At 38.9% G+C, this 23,019-nt stretch overlaps 1 protein-coding gene and 1 non-coding gene across 3 annotated transcripts in view; both read left to right on the forward strand.

Moving 5' to 3' along the window:
- LOC101170687 (slit homolog 3 protein) overlaps nucleotides 1-23,019 on the forward strand; it is a 296,346-nt gene that overhangs the window by 220,336 nt on the left and 52,991 nt on the right. For both annotated transcript variants that reach the window (XM_011479838.3, XM_011479839.3), the window contains 9 exons: nucleotides 1,626-1,770; nucleotides 6,432-6,503; nucleotides 7,310-7,381; nucleotides 8,235-8,306; nucleotides 11,600-11,743; nucleotides 12,189-12,352; nucleotides 16,393-16,543; nucleotides 19,652-19,726; nucleotides 21,813-21,956. In XM_011479838.3, the coding sequence (XP_011478140.1) occupies nucleotides 1,626-1,770; nucleotides 6,432-6,503; nucleotides 7,310-7,381; nucleotides 8,235-8,306; nucleotides 11,600-11,743; nucleotides 12,189-12,352; nucleotides 16,393-16,543; nucleotides 19,652-19,726; nucleotides 21,813-21,956 (1,039 nt within the window). The remainder of the gene's footprint in view (nucleotides 1-1,625; nucleotides 1,771-6,431; nucleotides 6,504-7,309; nucleotides 7,382-8,234; nucleotides 8,307-11,599; nucleotides 11,744-12,188; nucleotides 12,353-16,392; nucleotides 16,544-19,651; nucleotides 19,727-21,812; nucleotides 21,957-23,019) is intronic.
- On the forward strand, nucleotides 13,908-13,998 carry mir218a-2 (microRNA 218a-2). Its single transcript, NR_107136.1, has one exon. It is a non-coding gene; the product is annotated as a microRNA 218a-2 (primary transcript).

Below are 23,019 nucleotides of genomic sequence, written 5' to 3' on the forward strand. Positions count from 1 at the left end.
CCGCTCACATCCTTGATGGTTCACACATTCAAATTTGAAAGTAAACCACTGTAAATATATATGGACTGCAGTATAAAATCAAACACAACTGCAGTATGGTAATGTATGCAGAGTCATATAACAAACTGTTAGTCAACAAAATTAAAAAAACTTTTTTTTTAACATTGAGAGACTGACCCCAGGATGAAGTTCACTCCTCTGTCAGATAAAAAAAACAAGCACATGTAACAAACTACACCAACATGTTTCAGCAATGGTCAACATTGAGTGAAAGGGTAAAGCTGTCAAGTGTTTGTAATTAGCTGAAAGTTTGGCGTTAGAGCTTTAGTCTTATCAGCCGATGTTTCTAAGACACTGATTCAGCTTTCTGTGCTGACAGGCTGTTGCTGCAAACACTAAAGTAATCTCTGCGCACACACAGCAGCACTGCAGCGGGTCACCTCCTCTCAGATCTGTTGCTCCAGATAGAAATGTTTTAGCTTTCTGAGTTATTTCCTTTTAGGATTTGAATGCGTCACAAATATTGACTGAATATCTGAGAGCTAAACTGAATTTGCCTGATGTCACCAATAAATACAAAATGACTTTAAGCAATAGTCAATTAAGTTGCCTTTTATGGGGGGGGGGCATTTTGGAATAATTTCTTTCGCAACCACTCTCACCAATCAGGTTTGAACTTCTTGGATGGTCATACCCCTACCCTTGAAACCATATTACATAAAACATAAAATGTGTCAATCAAATGTTCCAATTTTTCAATGTTAGACACCTACTTTTATTGACGCATCTGATTGGCCAATTTATAACTTGAAGAGCTTGAAAAATGATCATGAAAATGTTGGACACACCTTTCTATTCATTTGAATGAAAAAATATAAAATATTCTATAATCTCAAAAGTCTTCTTAATAATGATCTTTGCTAAAGGTGAAAAAAAACATAAACTAATAAGAATCATCAGTAAAATTGACAGTATTTCTGCTGCTGATTTCTTCAAAGGTGCTTGTTGACATTGATTTTTAAATTATACCACCTTGTTTGCATTTATGCTACATTTTCTTTGTTCTTGTTTTTTTTAATTATTCTTAGTCTTTTTTTCCCCTTTGCTGTCAGTTGCTATGGCGACAAACAAATTTCCCATGTGTGGGATCAATAAAGTATTTCTGATTCCATTAAATAACAACAGTGATTCTGCAGAAGCATATTTATGTTATTATTGCAGTAAAAATGACTGAGTTTGTTCTGCATGGATTGTGTTGTAGTGAGCCACAGCTAAATGGATAACTGCCAGGTCAATGATAACAGTTAGAAGAATATCACCACAGGTAGACCAACCTATTTACAAAGACTGAAAGGTTTGTGATGACGAGACAAGTGTTTTAGTAAGAGGGACCAGTTTTTTCATGAAGAGTGAGATTTCTGGGGTTCTGTTTTTTTTTTAAAGCTGCTAGATAAAATCTTTAACAGCACCGTGCACCTCTCCATGGTCTCTGGTCAATTTTTGAGATTAGTAGATGTTCCATCTAAAACAGTGTATTACTTGAAAATCAGCACCTCTTCCATCAAGATTGATGCAAAGTAAAATATTGTCCAAATGTGTAGTTTTCGGTCTGTTTTTTTCTGTAGGTCCGCCACAGACGGAACCACGCACCTGTGCTGCTCAGGTATCCGTGTGTCCTCCCAGCTGCAGCTGCAACAACAACATAGTGGACTGTCGTCGCAAAGGCCTCCTTGAAATACCAGCCAACCTCCCAGAGGGCATTGTGGAGATGTAAGACGTGCTATTTATTTATGAGCTGCTAATTTTCATGGAAATGTGTTTTTGCTCAGGAAAGAATTATTTACAGAAGCACATTTATCTTTGCTTTCAAGTAGCACAAATTCTATACCGTTAATATAATTTATGAATGACAGTATTTCCATTTACTTCATTTTTTCCTTTCAAGATAGATTTTGGCAATTAGTTTTTTAAATTTTAAGCCTGGTAAATGATTGATTTGATCCTATCTTATTGGCATTTTTTTGTTGTTGCTTTGGATATTTGCATTCAAATATTTTTGATATATATCACTTAGTTTCTTATAACTTATTAAAATAGCATGTACCACAGCTAAAAGTTGACAAATTAGGAACCTAAATGGACTTTGAGCAATCATAAATGACATAAATGAACTGCATATTTTTTTGACAATGTGATTTTAACATGAAGTTACACCATAACTGTTGCCTCTTGGACGTTTTTACAGGTGTTTTATCGTATGTTGCAGCCAAACTCAGTCCTTAGCCTTCGGTTGCTTCGTTTTTGCACATAATTATGTGCATGCATAGGCGCACACACACACAAAACCCCCCCACACACACACAAAACCCGCCAAGGGACGTGTTTGATGTCCATATTGATCGCTGTCCCCTGCTTGTTTGTGTAGAGGACAGCTGGCTGATTGCTCTGTGACTAACGGAGCAATTCTTCTCCTCAGCTCCACACCGACACTGCTGCACCTTGCCAGAATGCAAAAAAGCTCCACACAAACATCCCACAACCACACAAACCAGTAAAGTAAATAAATAAGTCACAAGTGTGCAAGCGGCTGAAACCCATAGAAAACCCCTAATTTTTTCAAGAAACGACACTTTGCTTTGTAATTTGGAGCGCCTTAGATGTAGATTCATTCTGGTTCTGCTTACTGATGGTGAAGTGACGGGAATCTGTCAAAAGGTTTTTCTTTACGAGTTGCGAACAACATTTTGTGTTAATGTAAATATGGCTCACATGTAGCAATGTCCCAATGTGTTTTCTAGTAAGCATAGTCGCAGTATGATTGGTTTTAGTAATCTGACTATTTAAGTGTTACTAATATGGTTGGAAGTTACAAGTATTTTAAATATGCTAACGTGGCTAAAGTGTAACAGTGTCGGTTTTTTTTATTTTGTTACTTTTTCATAACAGGGCTTGGGAGTTAGCACATTCACATTAATATTTGTTTTAATGGTATTAGTCTGGTTTTCCTTACATGTTACTAAGTAGCTTACAGTTATAGTGAATATGCTAATTCAGCTAACGCTTCTAACGTGTAGCGTGTTACAAAGAAGATGTACGTTGTGTCCGATTTCCTACCCTACTCAATAAATAGTGCACTATATAGTGCGGTTAACATTTTGTAGTGTTGTCCAAATCTACAATTCCAAAATCGAGTGCCCTAGAAATTTCCCAGAAGTTTCTGCGAAAAACCAGTGTGCATCGATGCTCACTAGATTGGCGAATATAGACCACAATGCATTGCGTCTGAACAATTTTTTGCCAAAAATTTTTATTTAAATGTATTTAAATGTATTTTTTTTAATAAACCATCAATTTTTTCATCTTCAGAAGACAGTAGATTCATAAATGCTTTTCGCAAAATGCTCATATCTATTAGATTTTAATTTTGTGATGTCAATTACATCATATTTTTAGTGACCATACATTAAAGTAAGAGTTAGAGATTAGGGTGGGAATTCAAACAGAGCACGAGAGTTTCCATGAAAACAGTTCATGAAGTCTGACTGAATATCAAACTCATCTTAGACTCTTTTGTCTTGCTTAATGCGCCTCATACTGTAGTTAAGTGCATCCTTTATATGACATACGTTTGAAAATAGATGCTGTGCTTTATCATCAGGTGTGCCCTATGTGGTTTGGATTATGCAGTACAAAGCAAAGTGTATGCATTCATAAGAACACGTACGTCAGTACAGTAGCTTTGGGTCCATTGAGATGAATGTTGCTGTTGCAGCCAAAAACAATAGAGTATAATAGAATGATGTATAGTCAGTCTGTTGAAGGACCCAAAGCCATCTCTCTGAATTCTGGCAGCAGAGATCACTGCCAGATACCAGTATGAAGATGCAAATGATCCACTTTTTTTAAGCTCCTAAATAACTGTATGCACATGGAAGCTTTCTTAAAGCTTCCTTAAAGATGGGACTTGTTTATGAAAGTGCGAGTCTTTGTTGTCGTTTAATAACATCTTCACCCGATCGACTTTTTAAATTGCTTTTTGAGTACGATCTCTTAAATGCATCCTTTAACATTGTCTTTGCTTCACCCTTGTTTAACCGTCCCCTGAGATCATTTGTAAAGTGTTGTCTGTGCAGATTGTATTCTTCAGTATCCATTCAGCTTTGATTTATTTTGACCCTCTGGTTGAAATGGGGTGTTGTTGGCTGCCAGGGCAGTAAGCCAAGACACACGAGCAGAACTGGGTCGTCTTCAGAACCTTTTTATGAAAACAGCTCTTGATCTGTTGCATGTATTTCCATGGAATGGGATCAGAATGTGTGTTTGGGTGCTTCATATAGATAGAAAGAAAGACAGATGCACAGAGGAAAAGAATGAAGAGTGGGTGGGGACTGCAGAGAAAGATGAGAGGATGAAGAGGAGGAGGAGGATTAGTTTCCATTCATCAATCTGACAGCTGACCCTGTGGCTGGCATTGGAACCCAACCATATCCTCCTCTTCACCTCTGATTTTTCTTCTCATCTCCTGCATTGTTCACACTCTTCCACCACTTTAATTTCTCCTTTATCATCCTCTTTCTCTTCTCCGGTTAGCATCTCTCCCCTCCCATCCTGCCTTTAATTTTTTCTTCCCCCTTCCGCCTTTCCTTTCTGACTTTTATTGCATACTCATTTACCCTTTTTACTTCCCTCTTGGTCATTTTCCACCTTACTTCTCTTTATCGCTGCTTTTTACCTATAAGTGAGCTTTGTTCTTAGTCGTGATGATGGAGTCTCCATCACCATTAGGCAATAAGTCTTGTGTCCACCAAAAAATTAAGATAGAATGACTTCCCTTTGACCATTTACCCTGAAAAAAATGGCAGCTTTGGCGCGATCAGTGTGTGGACGGAAGTACGACTACAAACCACTTTGGTCCCTAACCCTTTTATACAGTGTTTACGTTCTTTCAACTATTGTAACTCTTTAACCGTTTATCCAATTAACGTAATTCAAGTGAACACTGAAGCGGAGAAAAGCAGCCGTGCGCAGATATGCAGCACTTTACAGCAAGGCCATGTCACACAGCCACTACGTACATTATAAAATGAATGATATAAATGAAAATAAGCCATACACGTGATATGAAAGTTATACATCGGTTGTACATGCATTTAAGGTCTGTGTACGCATTTTGCAAAATGAATGCACAATTCTGTAAGATTTACAGTACAGACCAAAAGTTTGGACACACCTTCCCATTCATTTGAATGAGAAGGTTTTGGTCTGTACTGCGTAATCTTCAACCGGCCCAAAATTTTGAACAGCTCAAAACTGAATTCACATCGGCTGAAACCCTCAACGGACATCATGCGCACATCGACGAATGACCAACGCAAGACTAATAATGATGCATATCACGCAAATTTAACAAAAGACCAATATTTCATACATGGCAGATGTACGTAGTGGCTGTGTGGCGCAGCCGTCAAAGCCGCTTTTGTTTTCGTCAGAATCAGCTTACTCATGTTGATCGTAAACGGTTAGTTTCAGTATGTTAAAAAGCGTGTAATATTTATGTATCGCCGGTCACATCTCTGGTGTTAAAGTGTTAATGAAGGTAGAAAGCACTATACAAATATATTCCATATACCATTTAGTGAAGATTTCACTTGTTTGGGTAGCTGAAAAATGCAAAATCATTGGTAGTTCGGGGTTTTGTTCGTCGCTAAGAACAAATTCCAGATGAGAGTTTGTAAAAAATCTTTGTTGGTTGGTTTATTATTACAGCTTGTGAAACAGACTTTTGCTGGTCTTACAGACCGTTTTGCCTCAGTATAAAGCATTTAAACCCAGATTATGAGCTGTTCCTTTGTTTTGCTGTCACAAAGATGCTGTCACAGCTTCATTCATCACAAAGGGGATTTATTTTTCTATTAGCTAGAGGTATTTTTGTGGAGAAAATATTACATGAGAACACAAGAATTGGGAATGAAGCTGTTCAGCAACAGATTTTGTGGTCAGAAGTCAAACTCAAGTTGAAAATTCTTGAGTCGCAGAGTAGCTGGCTGACGTGTGCAAGCACATGTACGTGCAGGACTGTAGTTCATCAAAAAGCAGGAGTCGGTACAGCTCAGTGCGAAACTTCTTCAGAAATTACTAAACATCAGTCACTGTTTTACAGTGCGTGGAACGATTTCATGCAAAACACTGAACAACCTGCGGGAGTTTAGATAGATACTCATCAGAAAAACCCCTTCTTGAACCTATTGTAAAGATTGCAAAGGGAACGATACCTCTTCATGCCTTTGATTGGAGAAAAAATGATTTTCACATAACATACATGACTTAAGTCACTGAAAGTGCATTCCACTGTTTTCTTTATTGTTGCCAATCATACTTTCAATTCAAAAACCTTTCAATTGTCTGTAATGTCTTTTTTCTCATTGTTCCAGACGCTTGGAGCAGAACCTGATAAAAAGCATCCCAGCAGGAGCTTTTTCTCCCTACAAGAAGCTCAAGAGAATGTAAGTCCCTGCAGATGGAACAACATGTGCATATGCAGGTGCTGAGGTGGAGAAGTCATGCCTCTTTAGCCACTGAGTGACAACCAAAACTAGGCTTCTAAAAGTGAAGAAAACCTAGAAAAAGGGGCATAAAACAGCACGTTGTTGGATATTTATGCCTGACAAAGCAGCAGGATAAAGTGGTAGTAAAGTTCAGTGTTAACCAGGCATCGTTTAACGAATGGAAGCCTGGCGATAAATCAGTGAGTGCAGCTGAAGGACCCTGGAAGGTCGAGTCCACACAGCATCAATGACACAGCCTGAATACCACATTTTCCAAACTGAAGCCGGTACTCAGATAGAAAGACATCAGTGTGTTGAAACTCACTGACCTTAAATGGAAAAAAAAAGTTCCTTCTTGGAAAATGTTTGACTTGCAGGTTTCGAGGAAAAAGCCGCGAAGCCTTTCACTCACCTGCAGCTGCAGAAGGCTTTGGTTAACATCATCTCAACAGCAGCTTTTAATAATGTACCAGACAACAGTAGAAGTGAATGACACAAACTGCACTTAACATGCTGCTTTCCCCCCTCCTTTCTAGCTCTACCTCTCCGTGTCATTTCTGTTGTGTTCAGCTGTCCATCACTCTGCAAAACTCTCCTTCATTTGCACACGGGCTCGGCCCCCCGTATGCGTCCGCTTCTCTTTGTCCCCTCGCCTTGACCTCAGCTGATGTATTCTCAAATGATCATTTGTCAGACTGCTCTCGGACGTTCGCGCAGAATGAACCCAATTACTATGAATCACGGTGTGCTCGTTCTCTCCCCAGCGACTTGAGTAAGAACCAGATTTCTGACATCGCTGCAGATGCTTTCAATGGACTCCGCTCACTCACCTCACTGTAAGTGGGACACAGACATGTAAACAGACTGATTTGCAGCAATTGTGTTTCCAGACGTTTAGCAAATAAAAGTGTATTTGCAGGGGGTGTTGACAGATGACGCTGTGTGTTTGTCTGTGTTCTCTGCATCTGTGAGTGTGATAGAAAAAACATGCAGGACAGTTTCATTTGAATCTGTTTGGAGCAGGAAAATGAGACGTGCATGCCAAGTATTTGTACTAAAACCTTGCAGCATTGCAAAATGAACAATGTATCAACAGGTGATGCATTTTTTGAATCAAAAATGCTTTACATCAAGATTCAAAAAAATGGCCCTCTGAGGTGAAAAACAGTTCTTAGTTATTCTATTTCCATAGAAAGAGAATAATTGTTATCAAACATTTTTTATTTGGTCTTTTTAAAAACAGGAATGAATATGTAAAAAAATGTGTTTAAACAAGGTGAATTAGCAAAATAAATCCTGTTTTCCACATCTGTCAGCATGATTTTATGCTGTTTACGTTTATTATATTTTCAATTAGCTTGAAAAGAAATCTTTTTATCATAAAACCATAACATTTTCATTGATTTTGAAATTGGACTATTCAGGTTTATAGTCAGGCTGCTCCTGCTAGATTAAGGACGATGTGCAAAATTAACCGTTTTGTGACGTACATAGCACCTTAGCTTTTATGGAAAAACGCTACATTTACATCTAGTACATCCAGATTGCTAAGCAAAAATCAAAAATGTGTACATAAAACAAAAATTCAATCAATTTGTTTTCTGAAGCTTCCAAACTGTCAGGTTTTAGCATGCAGGCTTTGTAAATTGTGTAACTTAAACAGAGTTGCGCTGTTTCTGTCTTTTGCAGGGTTCTGTATGGAAATAAGATTACCGAGTTGCCCAAGGGGTTGTTTGATGGACTGGTGTCCCTGCAGCTTCTGTGAGTAAATTCAGCCTGATCTTGATGCATATGCCTATATGTATTTGCATAGTATCCTTCCAGCATGCAGCAAAATGAATTTCTCTATAGTGGTTTTATACCAGGAAAATGCAGACAGTTTCAACCAGTTGTTGAAAATCCCAATGAATAAAAGATGAAATAAAACAAGATTGTTTGGCACCTTAAATCATGGGAGGTCATTTCTGACTCTTCCTCTGACAGTATGTCAGGCTTTGTCAAGAAACACAGATTTCCTAAAAGCACACATTCACATTTATATCAAATTGTACTTAATTACTATGTTATGGTTAACTTTGTTAGATATAATCACTAAGTTTGTGATTTCAACGTTTTTAAAGTCCCACTCCCATCATCTTTTGATCTACTGTAAAAAGTGTTCCCAGTGTTTTTTTTATTTTTTATTTTTGATGCTGCAGTTTTTAGCGAACATTTAAAAAAAGTCTGTGTTGTTTTCTAGGACACAGTTTCTGCAGAGCAGCAGGAGTTCATTAGAAATTCACCTCTGAGTTGTGGGTGGGAGTGTTGACACTGAGAAAGCCCCCACTTCCCGTCATCCATCTGTTTGCTAGCTTACACCCCCTTACAATCTCAACCTAAGAAATGATGGTGCAACAACGTCCACTCCTGATTCATTGGATAAAGAAATACTCAGAATCGCAATTTTAATTTGAATTTTCTTTTCTTTTCTTACCATGACCACAAACAAGGCACGCAATACCCTAATAAAAAAAATTGTTTCGAAACAATATAAAAGGAAAAAATAAAATAAATACGATAGGAAAACAAGAACACTGATAAAAAGCAAGAAAAAAAAAAGAAAGAGGACCAGCAGAGTCTCATGCCGTGTGAAAACCTGACTATAAAAATAGGTTTTAAGAATTTTTTTTTTTTTTCTTTTTAAATTGGTGCAAACTTTCAAAGCTCAAATTTGATGTAAATAACTGTCATCTAATTTCACTTCACATTTACTGCCTTAAAGACTCCATTTTCAGGATCCAGTATTCTGTAAGCTGCTCTCATATCATTGAATTATCGCTCCTATTTTGTCTCCGATTTTCTGCACAGACAATCTTATTCAATATCAATTTTCCCAAAATTGTGCTGTTTTAAAAACTGATTGGTGTCATATCTTTGATCTTTTGTTGTTCAAAAACAGTTGGAATTAGATGAAATAACTGAAAGAAATATTATTTGAGGTCCCTTAGAGATCCCAGATCTTGTAATGTTCAACTGTTCAGAGGCAGGACTGGAAAGAGGATGGTTCCGGTATTGTGCTTAAATTGTTGCTTCTGCAGTTTGAACTAAAAAATTGAGAAAAAAAAAAAAAAATTGAGAGATGAATAGTTGCAGGAAGTAGGTCAAAAATTGCGTTGCATCGCATTTAACTGAAACAATAATATCTGCAGCTGTCGATTCCCTGCATCGCACATCCATCCTTTTCTCCTGCAAAATGAGAAAAGTAAATCTCAAGAATTCTCAACGTGAAAGGGTTTGTGATGCAAACTGTAGTGTGCATAGCTCTTTAACTCTAAGATGCAGAAGGAGAATTATTATGTCTGAACGACTCCTCAAGAGCGCAGAGTCAGATTGCAGCGCGGGCTGGTTATGCAGGGAAAATTTCCAGCCCTGGCACTGCTGCTTTGTGAGCGGTGCATTTGGCTTATGGTCCTTGCAAATGTCGCAGCCTGCTGCAGAAGTGGTCACGTTCAGGGTTTTTCTGTCATAAAGGCAAGCGAAGCAAAGAGAATGAGGAGGATAACGCACAAACACCTTTTTTTTTTTTTTACAGCCTTGCAGGATCATTTGGATGCATGGTGCATAGCCAGAGACAGGGAGGGTAAAGGGCTGGGGAAGGGGACAGGTAGGGGTACGGGGTAAAAAGAGAAAGACAGAGAGCCCACACATTTATGTTAATGTCCGACAGCAGACGGACTGACAGCAGAGAAAAGAGTAAAAAATGTGTGATCATGTCAAAGTAGGTATGACATCACATCCTTAACATTCAGCAGAGAATCATTTCCCTCACAGCTAATGATGCTGCAAGCAGAAAAAACATCCAAAGCACTTATTTTTATTCATACATGCATACTTGCTCCTTAAGTAGGATCTTTCAGGCTTGATACCAAACATTTTTTACTTGCTCGTTCAACGAATACATAAATGTCTGCTTAATATTTGCATCTTGCCACATCATTGGTCCATTATCAAACGGCGCTGGCGGCATTCATTCAACAGGCAAATTTAAAAAAAAAGTGACTTAATATTTTGCCTCTGAGGAAAATCTCTCATTTTCAGACATTAGTCAGGCCCCCAAGAATGAGTGGATTCTCTTACATTATGCTGTAATTCTAAATTAAACCTTAATAGGCAAAGATGGGTCTATTTCTTTGCATAACTGCTGATCTGCAGTGTTTTCTGTGCTGCTTTGTTTTACTGGTGCAGTGTCAAGTAATTAGTTCCCCCTGTGAGCTGCCTAATGAGGCGTGGATGTGTCGCAGAGCAGCATGTGTGTGCGTGCATCACCTGAGTGGGCGTGCGTGTGTGCAGGCTGTGCCAATGCTAGCACTCCTTTGGTTGACGCAAGACAGTTAGAGCGAGCGCTAGCTTAGTCACCTGTAACACACACACAAAAAGGGGGATTTCTGACAGACATGGCAACAATAAATGCAACAGAGGAAAGAGCAGGAAAGGGTGTAAAGGAATGGAAGCAGGGCAAGGAAAAAACCTGGAAACACATTAGCTAATGAGGTTTGGAAGGGCAAATGGGGGGAAGGTGGAAGGGAGAACCTTCCCTGTCGTATCCTTAATCTCTTTATTACATTTCTTACTTCCTTTTTTCCTACACCTGGATTTTTTTTCTGCCAGCCTCCTTCAGTAAAATGTAAATCGCCGTCACTCTAAATTAAATCTTTTACTTGATACTTCGCTGTCCCACTCCATTATATCCGTCCTTCCCATTCCTCTAGCTCCCCTATTCGTCCCCGTCATCATCAGTCTCACCCATCAAAACCAGATATGGCGTAGTAGAAGGAGATGTCCCCCTGGAAAAGAGAAAAAAAGGAATAACTCTGTTATTTTCTGATTTATGTGTCAAAGAAAGACAATATCATGGGTGCCGGGGAGGCAGGGGCTATGTGAAATATGTGGTATGAAGAATAGGACAGAGGAAAACAAGCGCCTTTCAAGCTAAAATCCATTTATTTACATTTTTATTCTCTTACGCCAACAGAGCAGAGCGTCTGAATTACAGATGTAAACTCCTTTTGTTTCAGATTGCTGAATGCCAACAAAATAAACTGCTTGAGGGTCAACACCTTCCAGGACCTGCAAAACCTCAGCCTCCTGTCGTTGTATGACAACAAGCTGCAAACCATCAGCAAAGGACTCTTCACCCCCCTGCGCTCCATCAAAACTCTGTAAGGCCAATATTGGTGTCAGCGTTGTGTCATAAACTCAGATTAATTGACAGCTGACCTCTTGGATGACTCCCCAGTGATGTATTTAAGCCAAGTTCAGAAGGGGAGAGACCATAAGACAGAAACAAATTACTTTAGAGTGACTTTGCTGCTTTTTCTCTGTGGCCGGATGGAGCTGGAGGAAACTGTAAATTCCTAACTCATACACACTCTTACCTGGCGTAAACCGATCTCCATGAAGCAGCAAATTCTGGCGTGCGGAAAAGTGACTTTTCATGTCACCTTATGTAGTTTGATTAAGAGATTTTCTCTTGTAGAATTCTTCCAAAAACAGACAATCCAAACGCCATTTTGAAATCAAGCTCTCGTTTTCTTCAATTGTGAAGAAAGAAAAATACAGGTAAAGATTTGTTCTGCTTCTCTCCTATTTTTCTCCTCTTCACAGTCATCTGGCCCAGAATCCCTTTATGTGTGACTGCCACCTGAAGTGGCTGGCTGACTACCTGTTTGACAACCCTATTGAGACCAGCGGTGCACGCTGCAGCCACCCCAGGAGGCTGGCTAACAAGAGAATCAGCCAGGTCAAAGGAAAGAAGTTCAGGTGCACAGGTACGTAATAGCTTCACTCAGGCTCTGACGTACAAACCAGCTCTGTCTGTCACACAGCCAGTCTACTAGTGTTGTATTCATACATCACATCTAAAGACTTTTTTTTTTAGCTTCTTTAAAGATTGTAAATTATAATCTGGTGAATTGAAATCAAGCGCAGTGTGTCTGTAGCCTCTGAAAACTGTCAGCAACCATTGGACAAGAGAATTAAACTGAGTGGCCCCTCCCCCATCGCGTTCCAAACAGGAAGTACCCGCTGACTTCTATTGAGAAGCTATTACTCAGTCGTTCAATCTGTCAGGATAACTATTCTTGCTCTGATACCTTTTTGAACATGTTCTTAATAATACTCATTATTTTTTCTTTATCACAAGTTATTCAAGGTATAAACTGACCAATTACATGCCTTAATAAAAGTACGTGATCTCACATTGAAACGTTTAATTAACTGATTTTGCGTAGTCTGCTTTCGAGTGATAGGCCTTCCAACAAGCTCACTCCTGATTAGACAAAGTTGTTGCCATAGAGATGCTTACTCAAGCCGACGTGGCCCAATCAGTGCTTACTGATGATTTCTGGTTCCAACATGGCGACGTCCATATCACAAAAAAATGGGCGACTGAATTGACTTCATTTGGTTGGAAGGCATAATCTACGGATGATGTCACAATCGCTGCAGTTCTCGCTGTGACAAAAGTCTATCTAACTAAATCTGAAGAGGATGTTATTAGTGATGATAAAAATGATTTCTAAATACAAGCTCATAAAACATGTCAACTGTTAAATGTTCGGAGCACAAGTCAGACAAAATCAGTACTTTGTTTATGGTAAATAAAAGCCGGACTTGATTTGTGTTTACTGGAGCACAGAAACATTCACTAATTGGTAATTACTGACATTTCCTTTGGTCCAAACCATGGGTGTCAGTAATTACAGCACAGACCATTTCAGTTTTCTGAGGCGGCATGATCGCTGCCTCAGCAGGGCCACGCACACACACATACACACACACACTGCAGTCGCTCACTCCAGTATGTGAAAGACCTTTTTCTTTTTTTTCTTTTCTTTTTTTGGCCATGGGGATAAATTTTAAAAAAGAAAAAAGGCACAATTTATTAAATAAATCTTGCTTGGAAATGTTATGATTTCAAATTTGTCTGTTTTATAGAGTATTACATCCATACCATTAGAAAAAATAAACACTATCAGAATCACTAAAACTTTAGTCACACTCCAAAGTCAACGTGAGCTCGACCATTAAAAAAAATAAAAAGCTGAATTAGAAATGTTCCTTAAACTGTTAACTATCGTCTTTGCTTTAGCCCCGCCCCCATCCCTTCTTCGCAGTCCTCTGCCTCTCCCTGCACCTCTCTTCCTCTCTGGACCTTGATGGACACTTTGTTGCTGTTTGTGGGTGGTTCTCTGGCCCTTCCTGTGTGGATCTGCAGCTGTCTGTTGCCTTGCCTGTTCTGTATGGACCTACCCTCCTGACTGATTGGTGCGGCTCTCTGTTGCCCCGCCTTCCTCCTGTGTGGACCTGCATTCTGATTGGTTCGTGCAGCTGTCTCTTGTGCTTGATCTAACCATGTGGCCCCGCCAGTTGTGACTTCACATGGTTCCGTCAAGCGCCAGGGACCGCGCGGCACACGCCTTCCTGCCTCTCCCAGCCAATCTCACGCCTTGGAATTAAACAATAAAGTCAAAGCTTTCCAACTGTTTTCACATGTACAAGTCAAACATTTTGATTAAAAACAGAATTATTGATAAAAAAATCGAAAGAATTCGCCCTTTCTTGTTTTTCGTAAATTTTATGCTCTGTGGAGATTTGTTTCCAAATTTCAAGAGGAATATTTGCAGAGCAGATGGTTTCTCTCAAACTTAGTGTGGATATCTCTTTTTATAAACCATTTTTTAATCCCCCCTCCCAAAACAAACAAAAAAAAGTTGACATGGTTTTACATAGTGCATTGTGTTTGCCACCTTCCAGTCTTGTTCCTTTTTGCTTTTTATTGCTGCTTCTCGCGTCCTTTGCTCAAAGCCACGGACGATCAGCAGAACAGATGGGATTTCCACTCTGGTGCATGTGTAGATTGTTGCCCTCATGCACATGCACAATAGAAAAAAGAGAAATCTTGTTTTTTTACTGTTTGCAAGAAGCCTGCAGAAGTCACATCAGAAACCTTATGTTTGCATCAATTTCATTACTGCTAGCATAAATCTAAAGTCTGCGCAGGTAACTGAACAGATGCTCTGACATCTATCTCATTGTTTTGCTGATGTCACTCTGTATGATCATATAGAAATACCTGCTTGCAAAAGACTTTTTGTCCCACTGTTAGTTGGGATTTGTGTTAGCATGCTTTCTACTTAACCTGTGCACACGCCTTATCTAAAGGAAAGCTAAATCACAAACTCAGAAAATTTGACAAAAATGTTCTTTCCTGCTCTGTGCTTGTGCTTTACCTGCCTTTCCTTCTTTTGTAGCTTTACATTTTTTCTCCCATAGCTTGTCTTTGAATTCCTTCACTACTCACTGCTTAATGCATTCGCCATTTAGCAGTGCCGTCTAAATCAGCAACTTCAAAATTCCTAGAGATTTCCCAGAAGTCTCTGCGAAAAACCTGTGAGCATTGGGGAATGTCAACCACAATGCATTACCTTTAAAAAAAATTGTGCAAAAATCAAGTCTTTTTTTATAAACCATCCATGTTTTTGTTTATCAGTGGATACATAATATTCATTGTAAAATGCCCATCATACTTGGTGACATCATATTTGCAGTTTAAAATAAAAAGTAGTGAGCATGGTGTCCGAACTGCTTTTAAAATCTAGGGCGCTAACTAGTCACGCTCTGTATAGTTTTTTTGTACTTAGGGAGCAGAAAGGGAATTTGGACATAGCCGTACCCTTTGCAGACTCCATGGCTTAGTCTCAACTGCATAGACAGGCTGTCTGCGGGTGAAAAGTGCATACGGGATACGCAGGTGGTCTGCACGAAATATCAGTTTTATAGACTGCTTGGTGAGTCCTTACCCTTAGCGAAAATGTCCATGCCCTTGTTTTCTACAGGTAGCAAACACTTGAACCACACGTGACTCTACATTCACAGCAAGCATGTTTATCATATGTTGTTCATACTATCCGATACTAGCACATGTACTGAAGAGGCTTGGTGCGACATGTCCAATTCAAGTTTAGCATGACTGGTGACCCTTCTCTGCATGATAAGAGAGGAAGAGTTTGGGCCAGAGAAGACCGAAGACAGTCGCTTTTTTTTGCCAGGGTACGATCAGGAGAAGAGTGGAAGGCTCCAAAGGTTACTCTGACAGAAAGCAGATGGACAAACAAAGTCGGAGCAGCATGCGGTCCACAAACAAAACTGTTGCATGATTTAAGCCAGGCCTCCTCCACAGGCTCTCACAATCATGAGTGATATATGCTCGCATTACATCTAAATAACAGAAGTGGCCTCTGGCTCACCCTGTTAAACAAAAACATCCTGCTTTAAACCACAGTTGCCTACAAACTGATTGTATGAAACCACCTGGAGATCTGTTCGGCAATTTGATTTGCACAGGCAGTCTTGCAGAAATCTCTGGCCGTACTTCAGCCTCATGCAGACCACAGTCAAATGCTGCAGGAACACGGACAACCTGCCTTCTCATTTCATGCATGCCCTACAAGGGGATGATTATTCGCTGCTTAATTACATTTTGAAGCCTTTGACAGATTCATTAAGAAGAAAAGGCAGAATCTACTAAGACAGGATGGCTGTCAAACCTTTAAAGTATTAAAACTTGATGTATTTTTCAATAAACATATTATCTGGCAAAAAGTGAAATACAGAATGTTTATGTTTTATAGTTAGGCATTCAATTGTTTTATTGATCTCATCTGCCTTTTTCATTTTTTTTTCATTTCTACACTAATTTAATGGCACTTTTCCTCTCTCCACCCTTCCTCTCTCAATCAAACATCTTTCCGCCTTCCTTCTTTTGTGTCGCCGTCTCTCTGTTCTGTCCCTCCTCCCTCGCCTTCAGGTCAAGAGGACTACCGCAGCCGTCTGAGCGGCGAGTGCTTTCAGGATCTGGTTTGTCCGGAGAAATGCCGCTGCGAGGGCACGGTGGTCGACTGTTCCAACCTCAAACTGACACGAATACCGCCACACATCCCCGAATACACCACAGACCTGTAAGTCAGCAAATATGTTGTTTTCTTAATGAAAAAGCAGAGACACGTGAACCACTATCGTCTTCAAAACTCTACTTACTCCCCTCACAACTGCCCACATGGGTGGATACGGGCAAAAAGAGGGTTAAACCTGTACGGGGTACGCAGGTTGCCCATATGAAATTTTAAACTGTTGACGACTTGACCTGCGTTCCCCTTAACCCTTGTGCTATCCTAGGCACTTGGGTTGGGTCATCTAGACCCACTAGATAGTGCACTGAACCTTTTTTCTTCAATGATTTGTGATCTTCACTGGTGTCCATGGATTACATGAAATTCTCTTCACCTTTATCAACCTTTGTCATGGTAGGGATAACATGTCAATGTAAGGGTGGGGTCATCTGGACCCCACAAGATAGCACAAGGGTTGAGATGCCACACTTAAAAACCCGTCCAACCCAAAAACCCGCCTTAGTTACAGACTAAGCTTTAGGTGCATGTGGTTCCTCTGTATTTGTTCCTCAGTTGAGTATCACAAGCTTTACTTCTATCATTTTTAGCTCTCCGACTATAATGTACTTCATTGTGCCTCAGGTCCAATTCCACTCACTTTATGTCCTTCAGCAACCACCACAACTCCTGCTAAGTTACTTCTCACTAGAATACTGAGTGCCAGAGAACCTGATTATTTTTAAATGTGAAAAACTTAAACCTTTTAATTTCACAGACATTGACTAATTTGTGCAAGTATCACAGCTGAATTGCTGCACATTTATTACATGTTTGAGGGGTTTTGTGTCCTTTCACTGACACAAAAAGGTTCTCTATCTGGAATTGAGGGAAGTTAACAACGACAACGTGTTGAATGAGATGTAAACAGATCACAGCAGATGGAGTTAAGATGTTAAGATGTTGTTTGTATGAGAGAAGTCATGAGATTTATACATGATACAGAAATAAGTCATCATTCTTAACAAAATAAACACAATATGAGATATACCTGAAATGATGTATTTCTACTTGACAGATTGATTTGATTTATTCAAATGTGTTTAAATGTTTAAGGAATAAAAAAACCCTATGGTATATTCACACTAGGGCTGTCTGATGTTAACCAGAGTTTGTTTGCCTTGATAGTGTTTGCTTGGGCAAACTCAAGCTTACTCATGTCCCTCTAAAAACCCAGGTTTTTGCAATTAAAATCTCACTGTGTGGCACAAATGGACCGATTGACTAAAGAGAAGTAAATCCATCAGAGGGTTAGCACTTTATATTAAAAAAAACTCACAAAATGTGAAAAAAGGCTAATCAAGGCTTTCTGGACAATTGTTGTTTGTTCAGAACAGAAGGTTATCTGGGTTTTGTCTTCCTCCAGCTTCCTTCTTTCCAGTCGGTGCACTGTTCAAGCAATAACACCTTCAAACAAGCAGCTGCTGTAACGGCGTGACATTCTCCAGATGGTTTGATCTGCTTAGAAGTGCAATGTCAGAGCAATGCAAATCAAATGAAGGTGTGAAACATTCTGACATTTCTTGCTCAAGCCAAGCGAGGCTGATGAACTATCCAGATTTTAATGTCCATTACCAAGAACAGTTCCTGACACCGGAGTTAACTAATAATTCCTGTTCTTTACAGATCATTAACCTTAAATTCATTTGTTTCTTAGATTGCTTGGTGTTCTTTGTTAATCTCCTTATCCTCCAAATGATATTCCTTCAGTTTCTGGGCATTCTTGAAGTACTTAATGTCAGAAATGCTGCATGTTCTTTGTCCTTTGTAGTTAATTAACCCTTTGATGATTAGCTGGGGTCAAAAGTGACCCCATAGGTCGTTATCCTTTCAAATCTTTGCAAATAAAAGTATTTATATTATCAAATTCCAGGAATTCCTCATAAAATGTGTTTGTTAAAAGAGCTACAAACAGTCAGAAAAAAAATTGTGTGTGTGTACATGTTTGTGGATGATGTAATGGTCTCTCTGTTCGTCCTCCATAGTTAAACAATAAAACAAAAAGATTGATTGTTTTGTAATATGTGAACAAAACATGATAGAATCCTTATTTTGTTAACCAAAATATGATAAAAAAATCATTATATTTAGCCAACTTTAAATACATTTCTTATGATTATTGCAAACATGCAAGGATTTAAATTGGGGTCTTATTTTACCCCTTTCATGGAAATGTGTAGGTCATGCATCCAAGAATTAAAGAATACTTCAGAACTCAAAAAGCACTTCCAACAATGTTTCTGTTAAAGCCACAAACATACACTCTCACACAAACCGTCAGCCTTGCCCTGTAACCTGCCTTATCAGGGGAAATCAGAGGAGTTACTGGTGTATCTGAAAGCTTATATATATATATATATATATATATATATTATTTTGTTCCCTGTCCCTCATCTGCCTGTCTACCTGTCTTCCCTAACGGCTCTTTTAGCTGGTCACAAAAACCCTTGACATCAGCCTTGGGAGGTTTCATTGTGTAATCATTCTTTGGAGAACTGTTTGTACTCAATCACATGTGTTGGGCAGTTTCGTTTTGTGTCTGCAGATGCCAATGTGGAGACCAGATGTTGTGTCTGTTCCCTCCATACCAATCAAACGCAAATGAACATCACATAAAAAGTCCCAATACTTGTTCAAAATCAACAAGCGGCCTCAGATTTAATAAGTATTAAAACAGAATCTTCCAGGGCCTCGTGTCTCATTAAAAGTGTCCCTCTGAGCTGAAGTTTCACTTCCTGTCTGCTGTTTATTCCCCTCTTCAGCTTTCACACAAACACTTCCACACAGAGCGTCCTCTTAGCCTTTTAGTACAAATTACCTCAATAAAGCAGATGTTGAGCTGTCTGTCCCTCAAATTGTTTTCTCTTTGCTAAAGGCAATGTGGATATTGATGACCACATTGAAAAGATGCATTGGTGGTCTCTTTCCTGCTCATCTCTCTTCTATTTCCTCTTCTTCTATTTATTTGGTGCTGGATCGTATAGATTCACAGACGCTGAGTCCACCATGTATTAATGCAACAACCCCCTTCTTGATGTGCAGCACAGGTCTGCATGTGTGAAGCTCTTATGTTTTTATGAAACAACTGTTGTGTCACTCCCTTTCTCTGTTTTCTTTCAGGCGGTTAAATGATAATGATATTACCAGCTTGGAGGGGATGGGAACTTTCAAGAAGCTGCCCAACTTAAGGAAGATGTATGTATACTTTTTTGGTATATGTTTATGCTATCTTGTTATTCCATGATTAAGGATATAAACCTCTCATTTGAAAAAAGGTTTACAGGGCCTGTATTATGCTATTCTTAAGCCTTTCAGAGTAAACTATATTAGATAATATATTACCCTTGGCACACCAAAGAATTTTTTTTAATAAATTATTTTCACTGTTCATTTTTCTAATAATTGCTCCCACCGTTGATTTCTTCACAATAAGCCGCTTACCTATTGCAGACACAGTCTTCCCAGCCTGGTGCAGGTCAACAATTTGGTTTCTGGTGTCCTTAGACAGCTCTTTGGTCTTGGCCATAGGGGAATTTGGAGTGTGACTGAGGTTGTGGACAGGTGTCTTCTATAGAGATAACAGGTGTCATTAATACAGGTAACAAGTGGAGGACAGAGGATCCTCTTACAGAAGAAGTTACTGCTCTGTGAGAGCCAGAAATCTTGCTTGATTTCTGTCTATCTATCTATCTATCTATCTATCTATCTATCTATCTATCTATCTATCTATCTATCTATCTATCTATCTATCTATCTATCTATCTATCTATCTATCTATCTATCTATCTATCTATCTATCTATCTATCTATCTATCTATCTATCTATCCATCCATCCATCCATCCATCCATCCATCCATCCATCCATCCATCCATCCATCCATCCATCCATCCATCCATCCATCCATCCATCCATCCATCCATCCATCCATCCATCCATCCATCCATCCATCCATCCATCCATCCATCCATCCATCCATCCATCCATCCATCCATCCATCCATCCATCCATCCATCCATCCATCCATCCATCCATCCATCCATCCATCCATCCATCCATCTATCTATCTATCTATCTATCTATCTATCTATCTATCTATCTATCTATCTATCTATCTATCTATCTATCTATCTATCTATCTATCTATCTATCTATCTATCTATCTATCTATCTATCTATCTATCTATCTATCTATCTATCTATCTATCTATAATACATTTGTTTAGAATGAATGATGCACCACAGGAGAAAGCAAATGTTTAAAGAAATGATGGGAATATTTCAAAACTTCTGTCTCAGGAACTACAAGATAAAAAAGAATGGAATAAATCTAAACAAATGAATAAGAACAAGAAATACAAGAAAAATATGAAAAGACAAAGGCAGTTAAGAAACAATGTGAGAACAGTGGAGATGTGGTTACAGAAAAAAAAACCTATTGAAGATGAGGAGCGAAGTGACAGAAAGACAGAAAGCAGGGAAAGGTGAGCTGGAGTTAGACAGGAGGCCAATATTACATGGAAATAGAAGCTGGGCTTTAGTTCAGATTTGCAAGCATGTATGTGTGTCTGTGTATGTATTCATGTGTGTGTGTCACTTGAAAGACGCAAGGCTGATTTATTGAAGAGGAAATTGCTAACCATCTAGCAGTGTCACTGACAATATAGATTGCCTCCAACTAATTTCCATTTTCCTCTTCCTGTATCTCCTCATCTCCCTTCCTCTCCTCTTCCCAACTCACATTTTTTGCTTTTGTTTGCCTTGTTTAAATGTGATTTTAGTTTTTCTGCAATGCATTTTTTTAGCTTCTTGGTTTATAGTTTTCCTCTTTTTCTCAGTTTGAAGGCTGATAAATGCATAGCCAGAGAATGAAAACACAGTGACTGTGATGACTATCGCCTCAGCATATTGTCTTTTGACCACACACTCTTTCCTTTTTTTTTTACTGTCTTTGTGCAAGATTGCAATTATTTCCAGTCATTTGGGACCACTCATCTCATTTTGCTTGTGTGAATTTGTGTGTGTTCATGTGCGTGTGTTAAAGCTGTCCTATCAGAACATCTCTTGTAAAAGGCAAGGATATTGAGATGAAAGAGAGAAGAGTTTACATTTATTAGTTGTAAGACATGACTGATTGCTGCAATTAGAGCACGAATGTTATGGCGGCGTGTTTGGATGTGTGCTTCTTTTGTGCTTCTGACAGTTCTTCTATATGATTGTATTTGTAATCTTGTACCGAGCTGAACCGCATCCACAAACAACGGGATTGTGTTTTACTGCAGAAACCTGAGCAACAACAAACTGAGGGAGATCCGTGAAGGTGTTTTTGACGGAGCGGGTGGAGTTTTAGAGCTTCTGTTGACAGGAAACAAACTAACGGCGGTGCATGGACGCATGTTCAGAGGCCTCAGCGGCCTGAAAACTCTGTAAGTGTTTCACGCATTTGTCAAAAGATGTTTTTTTTTTGTTTTAGGCATACTTTTATGTTTTGTATTAGTCTATTGGAGGCTCCAGAGCCACATGTGGCTCTTTTAATCCTCAATTGTGGCTCCGTAGAAAATAATATGATAATAATAATGTGATGTTAGACATATGAATGTATGGCTACGATGCCATAATGCTTTTTATATCTCTCTTGAAATTAAATCAAGAGACCTTGTGTGATTGACCATTCTTCCAGATTTTCACATTTCAAACACTGATCCAAATATTAGTCAAAACTTTCATCTTCTTAAAGCTCTGTTTGTTAGCAGGGTATATTTAAAGCAAATGATATGCTGCAAAACATTGTTTAGTTGCATCTTAAACCATTGAAGTCATATGTAGATTCAGATTAACATTAGGAAGTAGGAAAAAGGATGATTGCCCACCAAAGTAGACTAACACATTAGAAATCAAAAGGCCTTTTTTGAATTAGCAGTTTCATGTGCTGCAGCTGATGTAGCACAGTGTTTCTTATTATTACAGGAACTCATACGTGGTTTTGTCAAGAGTAAAAGACAATTTTATAATTAAAATAAAACACTATTTTTTCTAGGTTTTCAGGATTTTTTTAATGCTAACGAAGAAAATGTTCTATTATTTAAATCCTAGAAAGTACGGTAGCAAAGAGACAGAGAACTAGACCAGACAAGTTTTGGTCTAGAAAGATAAAATATCCTGAATGGCTCTTTTATTGTAGAAAGTTGCAGACTCCTAAACTATTGGATTTTATTTGAGTCACCCAATGGAATAAATAGTGACAAAAAATAAGTAGGGCGCAGAGGTAGAGCAGTCGACCTTTGTTCAGAAGGCCACAATTGTGCTTCCTGTCGTGCCTGCTCATGTGTTGAAGTGCCCTTGGGCAAGACACTGAACCCCAAATTGCTCCTGGTGGCCTTTTTACTTTCTTGCTTTGCCACAATCTATGTGTGGTTGTTGGTGAGATGTTTCACAAATGTCCAAACTCTAATCATCCTGAAGGATTAAAACTAAATCACGCTGATCCAC

Source organism: Oryzias latipes, chromosome 10 (assembly GCF_002234675.1).
Source record: "Oryzias latipes chromosome 10, ASM223467v1".
Taxonomy (NCBI): domain Eukaryota; kingdom Metazoa; phylum Chordata; class Actinopteri; order Beloniformes; family Adrianichthyidae; genus Oryzias; species Oryzias latipes.